This window comes from Temnothorax curvispinosus, unplaced genomic scaffold (genome assembly GCF_003070985.1).
Source record: "Temnothorax curvispinosus isolate PA1 unplaced genomic scaffold, ASM307098v1 QBEX01013717.1, whole genome shotgun sequence".
NCBI classification, from domain to species: Eukaryota; Metazoa; Arthropoda; class Insecta; order Hymenoptera; family Formicidae; genus Temnothorax; species Temnothorax curvispinosus.
This window is the reverse complement of record NW_020223497.1, coordinates 787503-800359: the sequence shown is the minus strand read 5'-3', so window position 1 is coordinate 800359 and position 12857 is coordinate 787503. Positions and strand designations below refer to the sequence as shown.

Genomic DNA, 12857 nt, shown 5'->3' with positions numbered 1-12857 from the left:
TTGTTAAGTAATTACACGTGTAAGCTCGTGGAGTTCTTGCTAAGGGATTAAAATGTTTCTATTATTTTACAAATGGAAAGAGTTGATATATTTATTAAAATACTTTGTAAAGCAATAATACGCACTTTGATAATTACGTTAATGCATATTTTGTTAAGTAACCAAATTACACGTGTGAGCTCGTGGAGTCGTTGCTAAAAGATTAAGGTGATCCTAAAGCCGTGACCCTAACCGGTTTTTTTCTTAGCACTAATTTTTTAATTGGCTTTATAGAAATACAAAATTCTTGTCTAGAATTAAAGTACGCATCAAAATCTTAAGATGTTTCTATTATTTTACAAATGGAGAGTTGATATATTTATTAAAATACTTTACATAGCAATAATACGCACTTTGATAGTCACATTAATATGCACATTTTGTTAAGTAATAAATTACATATGTAAACTCGTGGAGTCGTTGCTAAGAGATTAAGATGTTTCTATTATTTTACAAATGGAGAGTTGATATATTTATTAAAATATTTTATATAGTAATAATACGCATTTTGATAATCACGTTAATATATGCATATTTTGTTAACTAACAAATTACATGTGTTAACTATGAAAAAATAGAATTTAAATTTATTTTAAAAATTGCTATATAGAATAAGATATACAAAATTATAAGAAAGGGTGTATTTAACGAATTATACATGTTTTATAATGATAGATTATTCAGGAATACTTTTGATTTTCTTCTAGATGAAAATGAATGACTCCATGGATGGAGGGATGGATAATCCCATGCCGGAAGGTATGAGTGGTGGTATGGGAGGCGGTATGGGAGGCGGTATGGGAGGAGGTATGGGAGGCGGTATGGGTGGCGGAATGGGTGGCGGTATGGGCATGGGTCGCGGTGGTGCAATGCGAGGAGGTGGCAGAGGTGGTCGCGGTGGCGGCGACAGAAACATGGCCAGTAGATCGCAAGACGTAAGTTTACATCTCATATTCTTTGTATATCGTTCACCCATAGTGATTACTAATGAACTTGATTATTTTTATCATTTTTAGGATCGACTAATGGAACGCGTTATGTCTATCAGTGGGCCTACTCATGAGCTTCCACCACAGGATACGACAGAGAAGAAGTTCAGTGGCCGAAATCGTTTGTACGTTGGAAATTTGACAAACGACGTGACCGAAGAAGAAATACAGAATATGTTCCAAAAATATGGAGAAATATCCGAGCTGTTTGTGAACAAAGAGAAAAATTTTGCTTTTCTCAGACTGGTAATTATACGAACCATATATAGTTATTTAATAAGCAACATCGCTGCGCATCAATTTTCTTTGTGACAGTATTAAATGATTATAATAATTACCGTTTGATATGAAATGATAAGAATTTCTGGCTGTATAATTTTGAAATGATCACGTTATAACTACTAAAATATTTCGTGTTTTGCAATTTCAAATTAAATAATTGTTCTTCTTTTTTATGTTCTAGGATTATAAAGCAAATGCTGATACAGCTAAGCGCGAACTAGATGGTTCAATGCGCAAAGGGCGTGCGCTGAAGGTACGCTTCGCCCCTCATTCATCGACAATCAAAGTAAAGAATCTTACAACTTGGACATCCAACGAACTCCTTGAGAGAGCCTTCAGTGTATTTGGCGAAATCGAGCGTGCGATAGTTAAAGTTGACGATAGAGGTAAAACTACTGGCGAAGGAATTGTTGAGTTTTGCCGGAAACCATCTGCTCAGTTAGCTCTGAGAAAATGCACGGAGGGTTGCTATTTCGTTACGGCGTAAGTTAACATAACTTTTGATAAACTTTTCGATAAATCCCCGACGCCACGCTTGTTTGATGTGTTCTAATCTACAAGTGCCTAATGTACAATTTTAGGGGTATAGAAAAATATAAGTTTCACATAGGAAACATAGTTGATTAGTTTCATTGATCGCTGTGTGCTGACACGTGAAATACAAATTTATTATAAAAAAAGAGATGCTGATGTGAAAAGTGAATGTGTATATAAAATGTAAAAATTTCTGTTTCAGTTCCCTTCGACCAGTAGTTGTTGAGCCATTTGAGCAACAAGATGATGTGGACGGCTATCCCGATAAAAATTTACCACGCAAGAATCCAGAATTTTTCAAAGCACGTGAGATTGGACCACGCTTCGCGCAAGTAGGCAGCTTTGAGCACGAGTACGGTACGAGATGGAAGCAGTTGCACGAATTATACAAGCAGAAGGAAGAAGCACTTAAACGGGAAATGGCGATGGAAGAAGAAAAACTGGAAGCTCAAATGGAATTCGCCCGATATGAACACGAGACGGAACTTCTGAGAGAACGTACGTATTTTAATATTAATGTGTAAAGTACTGCCTCCTCTTCCTTTATGATTATATGAATTATCATATTTTATATTACAGAACTGCGAATGCGCGAGGCGGATCGCGAAAGACAAAAGAGAGAATGGGAAATGAAGGAGCGACAAGCCGAAGAGCAGAGAACTCGCGAAGAGGAATTAAGACGACGCCAACAAGAAGAAATGGCGATACGTATCAGGAGGCAGGAAGAGGAATTGCATAGACGTCAACAGGAAAACAATTTGTTTATGCAGGTTTGTTGAGTAATAAAGTTGTTTAACGGCATAAGTTTAACATAACTGTTGACGAACTTTTCGATAAATCCCCGACGCCACGCTTGTTTGATGTGTTCTAATCAACAAGTGCCTAATGTATAAATCTTAGGGGTATAGAAAAATATAAGTTTCACATAGGAAACATAGTTGATTAGTATCATCGCTGTGTGCTGACACGTGAAATACAAGTTTATTATGAAAAAAAAGATACTGATATAAAAAGTGAAAGGATATATAAAATATAAAAGTTTCTGTTTTAGTTCCCTTAACTTTCTATATTGTATTTTTTCTTGAAACCACAGGTTTAACATTTCAATTATTGTGTACTGATGGTTGTATTTTTTTATATTCTAGGAACAGGCAATTCGCAGTGGCGGCGGCGGCGGCGGCGGCGGCAAAAATTATGATTCTGTCAGTAACAATGATCGTGATGGATATGGTCAACCTGATGGTAAGTAATGAGTTTTTGTTTTAGGAAGAAATGATTTAAGATTACGAAGATACAACTATAATACAATTGCAATCTATACATTGTATATATCGCAAATATGTGCAATACAGCTATATGTACAGTATGTCTAAACTTACATAGAAGTATACAACGATTTAAGGCTTGTTTTTTCAGCATTGTCATAATTTTATATTCTGTACTTTAACAAATATGTTTTTGTTAATTTTTGCAGGTGGAAGCGGCATGCCAGTGGTAATGTATCCCTTTCATTTATTATTTTTTTCCATAACTTATTATAGCATTAAGTTTTTTCTCGTAACATTTGACTTTCTTTTCTGGACGTGTTCTTTTTTTCTTCTTGGGCGGTACAATTTTGAAATGTATTCTCATGCGTTTCGCGCACATCTCATTTATTACAATGAGCGGAATACTGTGTCGTGCATGACGAGATGCAATTATTTATCATGGTGTATAACACTATAAAGTTAACTTAGGAGGGTTGATAAACCCTGATATTATCCCCCAATTGAGCATGCTCTTCAATATAAGCAGAGTTCTAATGTCTGCAAAATTAACGAATAATATTTGTTAATAGTTTTTTATTCAATACATTTATGAAAAAAAAAATATATATATAAATTTGTTTCGGATATTTGTAACATGTGGAGGAATCAATAATGTGCATAGTATTTAGACAACAAAAAATGACACTTCAATGACTGCATGGAGTGTCAATATTAACACTGATTTTAGTTACAAATTCTAAATGATCTCCATTAACCGGCTTTGCCGTTTGCAAAGATCTGTAAACGATTATATAGCTATTTCTGCTATTTAACTCCTAAACATATTTTCTACTGACGAGATACGCTTTTGTTTTGCATCTAATTTTGATGCACGGATATTCGAATTTATATGATCTACTGTTCTCTTTAAGATGCGAAATCTTCGATCGGAAGTACCGATGCCGATGACTTTACGCTGAAAGTTTTGCTCAAAACCTCCGATTTCTGTGTTATACGTATGAACCAGCATGCGAACAGCGCAATATCTCAATTTTATCGCAGCGTTGACGCAAACTAATGAACTGTGACTTTCATAACAAACATTTTACTGCTCTTTGCTGCAAACATTGCAGCTAGAAATAGCAACCATAATAATCATCATCGTTAATTGACTTCCGCTAATTGACAAACGATTAAATTTTACTTAATAAGTTTTGTCATATACCGATTCAATTATTAACATATATATTAATACATATATTAATATATTAATATATATTAAAATTATAAAATATGACATTAGAACAGTGTTCTGTTATAATGTGATATTCTTGATTTTTCGAAATTGACTTCTATAATCGTGCCACACTTGGCCTATACGATTGTAATATATATATTACTAAAAATATATTACAATCTAAACTCTTTATGCCTTCGAAAGTGATTTAGATTTATAAATATAACTGCCATATTGGTCTCTCCACATGATTGCAGACAGGAGACTCTGATCTATTATTCTGTTGTAGTCTTAAGAGCAATTTTATTTACTATGGAACATTTACACATTCATAATTTGGTATTATGGCCTTTACATTTTTTGTGACAAAAAATGAAAAAAATGTGTGGCAAAAGATTCACGAAGTAGTACGGTTCCATAGTAATTCTACTGACCAAGAAGTGCCCAACTAGACCTTTCTTCTAAATAAGTATATTAAGCTATTACTCTTATAAAAATATTTCTAAGGAAATTGAATCGTGCATGCACATATTTCTGCAGTCTCCAACTAAGTTAAATTTGAATCTTGTTTATTTATTCTGAGTTTTGTATAATCTTGAATACTTGGAAGCACGTTGTTTATGGAATGCTAATGCTCTTGCATATTTTGACATATGCTCATTGTAGGAGTATTTTATGCATAATACTGATTCGCAATACGATACATTTTTTTGAAGTATTACGAGCACAACGGAGATAGAGCTTGCTTCGAGACCTTGATCACGTCTCTTTGCTGCTCGCGTCTTTAGTGCTCGGAGCTTCAAAATTATGTGGAAGCTTAATGTCAGTACTTTACTGTTAAGCAATTGGAATTATCTCCGGCGTTTTCTCTCTAATGTGCGAAATCTGATTTGCCACACGATAAAATGAATTCATCGTTTTTATTGGGAGATATTTATTTTATATGAGGGAGATATTTATTTATTCATTAGGTTCTTATTACTCTAATTACTCGAGGTAAACTCGTTCATAATTTCTACCGAATATATAATTATATGATTAATAATTAGGTCACTCTACTATTGGGGCTGGGAAATTTTTAAAGAAATTCTATTTAGGTCTACACACTATATAGAATATACAGGCGTACAAACTTGCGTTTGTACAATGTTACATCTATGTACAAACCGATACATCGACAATTTCTGCTTATTCATTGTGTGATGTGCAAAATGAAATGAATCTCATTCTTACTCTTATATTGTGGGATCTCCAATATATATTGGCTACACATTATTATCAAAATAGCAATAATCCTTATATCAATTGAATCAATTGAATATCTTAATCGTGCTTCAACTCTAATTTGAAATTCAACTCCACAATACGAAGTATAATAAAAATAATCCATGATTATATTTAATGTTACGCTTGAAATGCAATTTCCGAGCTTTTATATTTTGAGTTGAAGTCACGATTAAGAAAAGTAATTGTACGTGTGCGATAAAATTATAAAAGATTCGCGTAAACAGCTACACCGATATTTGTCTACTCATATATAACAAAAAGTATTGTCTGTCTACGTTGGGCATTTTCTTGGTCTGATTAATGTCACAGAACATATCCGCCAAAAGAGATATATTAGTAAGAGCTGTATTTAATGCAGTTTTACTGCCATGGACACACAAAACAGCAATCTAACATTGTGTTTTCCCCTTTCTTTTCTATGTGATTTGACGAAAATTGACGATGACCTGTGCTGCTGTCAAACATGGATGGTCGCCCTGAATCGTACGGAATGTACTTATATGGTACATCCGCAATTCACGCGCACACGCGTATCGTGCGTTCCTCTGATGCGAACGACATTCTCATCAATGATTAACAACAAACTCGGCTTCCCTACACGATTCGCATTCTCCGCGCGTTTCTATAGGACCCGAAGTCATTTATGGACGCGTACAATATGGATCGCGGTAGTCGAGGGGGTTATAACGATGATCGTGGGCAAATAATGGATTTAATGGACATGAGGGTTGACATGGGTAATATGGGCGGTGGTCGTGGAGGTAGCGGTGGTAGTGGACGTTGGCAAGGAAATGATCGAAATCGCCCGGATGATTATCCTAGCAAACGCCGACGATATTAAACATGCGCAGTACAAAGTCTTACTTCGCTGATTTCTTGACACTCTGCAAATCGTACTATGTCCTTCGTTCATTTCTCACTTTTATATTACTTGTTTGATCTTGATAATTAACGAGGCAGTGGGGAAAGAATAGTGTTGAGAAAATCGAATATTATTTACAAGCATAATATTGGACATCGATGGCAGTAATATACCGATTTGAGATACTCGACCTGCGAATGAAAAATGCGTGAGAGTTTGGACTTAAAACACAAGTTAATGTTTTGATACCTTGACGGATTCTGTGTCCTCCAGATGACATTTCTTCTCGAGCATGTATTTCGATTGAATATCAATAATGATAAAGATGGTGTTATTAAAAAAACAAATTAACGTCATCAGCTTGTACGTTTTAGAAATCTGCTTAAATTGCTGTTTCTACGTTGAGATTTATGCAAAATATCATCAATTGAAAAGCAATATTTAACATACCCGATATTTTATTGGACACAATTTATTCCGCATTTTCATCTTCTACTCGAATCATGACTTAAACATCACAAATTTGAATCTTACTTCATAATTAATATGTGTATTTTGTATTTGACATATAAATTTTAACGAAATATTGCATAAATGCCCATAAATATTAGACTCGTCAAGTATAGAATCATGAATAATTTAAATTTTCATATTTCATTTATATTACAAATATGAGATACATACTTTTACTACGAAGTGAGATTCAACGTTACAATTTATTTAAAGATCTTGGGAAATGTGAATGATATTAAGATAACAATATAATTTTTTGTTTTGCAATATGTTTTTGTTCTGAATATCATAGCTTTATAAAAAAATTCGTTCATTCTAAATTTGTACTGTACCATTTTTAATCATTCTTTCGATAACCATACTATACATTATTTATTATTGAGAGAAAGCTATAATTTAATATTTTTTGTTAACTTTGAAAGATTGCACTTTCCTTACTTATTATTTTATACTCTTTACCTGAATTATGAAAATATCAATGTATAAGCGACGACGCAAAGACGTCGTAACTAGAATTTAATTTTTCAATCAAGATTTACAATACTTGGTTTATCTTGAAAATTAGTATTGTGCTGTACGCCGAGCTATGCCGAGTGTGGTGGTTGCATCGTGATATGCAAACTTATCAGTTTTTAAATATTCAACAGTAATTACTTAGTATATAAGTTATTATACATACATATATATAAATATATATATACATATATACGCAGTGCTATCTGCAGACATAATATTCAATACTTTGTGAAGAATCTTAATCTATCTATAGCAGCGTGATTAAAAAAAAATAAAGGTATATAATACACAAACTTATATATCTTAGTTTCTAATATCAATCAACATTACTGTGTCTTCTATGAATTGCATACATAATTGATTCTCTGTAAATTATAACTAACTGAATTATAACTGAATTACAGATTACAACTTTTGCTACTACTGAAATATTTACATAAATTATTTGATGATCTTAATTTTGCTTTCAGTTCAACGATTTTCTATATCTTCTACATAGGAAAGGTTTGATGTATTGATATTCTCAGAGAAAGTTTCTCACAAATATCTTCGGATGTCTGATTTATTCCTCTTTGAAAAAATCTGATAATTATTTATTAATTGTATTTTATATACAACTTGGGAAAGTTACGATTTATAATAGTTATAGACAAGACAGTGCGTTTGGAAAAATATACAAAAGCGTTCTGTAGAAAATGTCGATAGAAATTTCATACTGGTTGAAATTTTTCTAACGTAAATTTCTTAATAAGTAATTAATATATTTAAAATAGCTTTCAAAAACTTTTTTTAATTGTAATGAGAATCTGAATTTATGTAATTACTTAATTATTATAATTATTATATCTGAAGTTTCTATTTTTTTATACAATGGGTGTGAAAAAGAGATTGCCTTCCTTTATAATGTAAAAGTTGCAATATTATAGCATCTATGATTCAAAGATCTTATATTATTGTTTTTTTTTCCAATTACTTGTAATATTGGCAATTTTGTCTGTTACCTTGATTCTTTAAGAATCATTATGGATGATAAGAAAAAAAATATTTTTTATCTTCAAGAATCTTCGACGTTCCAGTGCTTAATAATATTTATTTAGAACTGAATATAATTAATCAAGAGTCTTTTAACGGAGAGGAGACTACAATCACAAGATAGACTTACTTACTCGAAACTGCTAGTCAATGAACTACCTGTTAACGAGGTGAGTAGATTTTGTAAAACTATTATGCGTAATCTTACTTTAATCTTCGGGTGGGACGTTAAAACATTCAAGCAAAAATTACAAAGTGATAATTTATTGACCATTCACTAAGAGTCCCTCAGTAAGATTATTATTGCGCCTGTTATGAGTCTCTCTTTCAGAAAATTATATTATACGCTAGAGAGGGAGAGAAAGAGCGAGCAAACTGAAGATTACTTTGTAACGTTTGCTGACAGACATTACTGTTGATTAGAAATTATTATAATATGCAACTAATATTTAAATAGGTAACTTTATATTTCGTGATACTTTCATCTCCGACTCGCTTAAGAAGGAAACATTAAATCTTGGTCTAAATAATTTATATGATGATTTAAGCACTTATCAGCCTAGACAGCACTTCTTTTCACCTATGACAACCACAATATCTGGACACGTACTTTGATGAAAGGGTTGTCTTGGTCTAGCTATTGAAATCTAGGCTGTGATGACAGATAATCAATTAAGTAACATGAATAACAAATTCTTACTTTATGCCACTTTGAGTGGCAAGGAATACCACGATGAATCTTTTATATCAATTCTGACAAACGGTTTTATTATATAGCGACGATCTCTCTCGCAAAATAATTTCGTGAAATGGTAGATGGTCACTGACTATGTAAGTGACTCCATAGGAAGAAAATATTTTTAGCACGCAAGGATATATCTCGGATAAAAAAACTAAATAGAGGAAATGCAGATGTTTGTAATTTATTAATTCTTAAGATGCGATGCAGAGCTTTAAGAAATATTACGTGTGATGGTAGAATGTACATAAAAACCTGAGAAAGTTCAGAGATTTGTAAAAAGAATCTCCATGGTATTCTTGATACACCATAATCTTGTCAAAATTATCTCTTGAACGCGATTATAGACAAGTTATTTACTTTTTATTGCATTGTTGAAAGAAGCTGTTACAGAAAATACAATTTTTGTTGTATTTTTTGAAATTTTCTGCGGTTTTTATGTATTTTTATCTCATTACCATATTATATGACAGAATATTAGAATACACTAAAAATTTGTTTTGGCTAACAGAATCTGTAATTATTTTGGAGCACAAATTAGAAATTATTTATTAAATATATCTGATTTATTTCAAATATAATGAATTAAAAAAAATTTTTTTTAATTGACAATACAATTTATGAACTGCATAATATATTTATGAATGCTATGAATGTTTCAATTTGTCATATTTCAATACATTGCATATATTTTATGACTTATCATCTGTAATCATTTTTAGATTTCTCATTAGTATTTCTTAACTTTTTAGAATCTAAAATTTAGATCGATATGATACTTCGGAAATCATACATATATTTGTAACCTATTTAAAAACTTATATAATACATATCTAACATATATACATGTGAATTACATTATATAATACTATAATTATTTTTAATTACACGTCGCTGTCTTATATGATATAAAATTAAATTAATATACTTGTATTAAATTTTTAACGCAAAACATAAAATTTTCTGTTGACTGCTGTACTTACCGAACGATGCATATTTTATAGACTGACGTTAATTGACATTACGCGGATATCCAATTTCTTAGAACTGGAATCGCCTGATTACAATATCTTTAATGAACACGTATTTATAACATGTTGTATGTTTTCAGATTGCAGTACCAGGTTGATCAAGAAAGTGCTGACAAAATATAGGTATATTTTTCAATTTTTGATAAAATATTTTTTATATTTAATTAACTTTAAATATCAATCAGAGTCTTATTATACAAAAGTTTGTTGTCATATTCTGATTGACATGTTCAAAGTTGTTTGCGGTCAGATTTTTCTTTTGTATAGACATGCTTTTAGAATTGTTAACTTGCTTTAATTTTCGTTGTGTATTGTCAGCAGACTTTTTCTTTACAATATTGCATGTTATGAAAGATATGAATTTTTTCATTATTTTAAAGATTCGTGATAGACAGATCGTACCGATCGCATTTATAAAAATTCTATTGAAACTGATCAATATTTTTTGCATTTTATATAATTTATATAATTTTCTTGCAATTTATAGTCTGAATTCTGAGGTCTTGATACGATGGTTAGGCTTGATGTCCTTACATGAAGTAATGAACTTCGTGTGTCTAAGGTTTGTATAATCTTTAATTTCTTTCTCTGCATTTATTGTTTACGATTAAATCCTTCATGTTAATTCTCATCAATTTAATAATGATGATAGATTTTATAAATGATTCTAATGATTTTAATTATCCTAACGTGTACTGAATAACTAATCAATCTAATTTACGTGACCATAGAATTACACGTATATCGCTAACTCTGCTATTTGTTATTTCTGTATTAAAGGGAAGTTTGTAATGAAGAAGTGACGTAAATTGGTCTGGTACATGATACACACATATAAATTGCTTTAAAAAGGTGAGAATATTATTAGAAATATTTTTTTAAAAAGTGTGCATACGTTTAAATATAATGCATATTATATCAATTAGAAAAAAAATATTTAATGTTATAAATATATCAACGTTAATATAAACTATTGTCAAGACTGCAATGATGATATTCTTTCGGGGCTGAAACCTGATGTCAAAAATCTAATTCCAACGTGTACATTTCTTTTAACTGAAGCACGTCTTGAACTACATTTTATTCAGTTAGTTAATTAATTGTCTGCACTTGTATTAAATAACTAATCAATATCTAATTTATATGATATAGAATTACATGTATATCGCTAACTTTGCTATTTGTTATTTCTGTATTAAAGGGAAGTTTGTAATGGACGTAAATTGGTCTGGTACATGATACACATAAATTGCTTTAAAGGTGAGAATATTATTAGAAATATTTTTTAAAAAAGTGTGCATACATACGTTTAAATAGAGCATATTATACCAATTAGAAAGGAAATATTTAATGTTATAAATATATTAACGTTATAATATATAAAATATTATCAAGACTGCAATGATGATATTCTTTCGGGGCTGAAACCTGATGTCAAAAATCTAATTCCAACGTGTACATTTCTATTAACTGAAGCATGTCTTGAACTACATTTTATTCAGTTAGTTAATTAATTGTCTGCACTTGTACTAAATAACTAATCAATATCTAATTTATATGATATAGAATTACACGTATATCGCTAACTCTGCTATTTTTTATTTCTGTATTAAAGGAAGTTCGTAATGAAGAAGTGACGCAAATTGATCTGGACATGAAATACATAAATTATGCAGATTATGCTTTAGAGGTGAGAAAATTATTAGAAAGATTTGTTTAAAAAGTGTGCATACATACGTTTAAATAATGTATATTATATCAACTAGAAAGAAAATATTTAATGTTATAAATATATCAACGTTAATATAAACTATTATCAAGACTGCAATGATGATATTCTTTCGGGGCTGAAACCTGATGAAAAAAATCAAATTCCAACGTGTACATTTCTTTTAACTGAGGCATGTCTTGAACTACATTTTACTCAGTTAATTAATTGTTTTTACTTGTTTTTCATAAAAATGTTTTGTATGTATAGGGTATTGCAAGGCGCACTCTCTCTCAACAAGAGTACTTTTCAGCATCAAGTAGCTGAAGGCTACTTTAACTTTATTTGTAGAAAGGTACATTATACTTATTAATTAACCTATATTAAACTTTTTATTCTCGTAGAGTAGAAAATCAAAATATTAAACAAGAAATTACCAGTTCGGTTGCTTTTAGCTTATTATATATTAGTTAATATAATTAACTAACTTTCCAATAAAAAGAATTATTAGCATTATATTCGCGGGAGGATTAAGTAAATATAAATTACACAAATAAAATGTTTCTAGTTTTGTATTAAAATTATGAATAATTAATTATGAAAATGATGAATAATTGGCTAGAGTCCTGAATGAAAGATGAGAAAGCACTCGTTCACATTTCTGATTTGTACGACATCTCAATTTTTATCGTAAACATTCATTTACGAAAATAATCAATTTCTATTTGTTTGCAGCATTACATGCAGTACGGGCCAGCGGTTTGAAACTTAAATTATTCAAATATTTATACGAATGTTTTATATTTGAATAAATATATTTTTTTATTAAAATAATGCGTTA

General features: G+C 30.8%; 1 protein-coding gene across 3 annotated transcripts in view; it reads left to right on the top strand.

Annotated features, from left to right (window-relative positions):
• The window catches only part of LOC112463843 (protein no-on-transient A-like), a 14034-nt gene extending 1184 nt beyond the window's left edge, over nucleotides 1-12850 (top strand). Inside the window, exons 2-15 of one of the 3 annotated variants that reach the window (XR_003041847.1) lie at nucleotides 747-974; nucleotides 1056-1274; nucleotides 1492-1793; nucleotides 2047-2342; nucleotides 2424-2614; nucleotides 2990-3086; nucleotides 3319-3338; nucleotides 10389-10431; nucleotides 10796-10870; nucleotides 11089-11160; nucleotides 11510-11568; nucleotides 11924-11998; nucleotides 12287-12371; nucleotides 12752-12850. Coding sequence is in view for 1 of the 3 variants with exons in the window: in XM_025030466.1 (XP_024886234.1) it covers nucleotides 747-974; nucleotides 1056-1274; nucleotides 1492-1793; nucleotides 2047-2342; nucleotides 2424-2614; nucleotides 2990-3086; nucleotides 3319-3338; nucleotides 6244-6456 (1566 nt within the window). In the remaining 2 variants the exon portion in view is untranslated. Of the gene's footprint in view, nucleotides 1-746; nucleotides 975-1055; nucleotides 1275-1491; nucleotides 1794-2046; nucleotides 2343-2423; nucleotides 2615-2989; nucleotides 3087-3318; nucleotides 3339-6243; nucleotides 7804-10388; nucleotides 10432-10795; nucleotides 10871-11088; nucleotides 11161-11509; nucleotides 11569-11923; nucleotides 11999-12286; nucleotides 12372-12751 lie in introns of those variants that run through there. The other 2 variants (XR_003041848.1, XM_025030466.1) reach the window with 2 other exon arrangements.
• The last annotated feature ends 7 nt before the right edge of the window (nucleotides 12851-12857 follow it).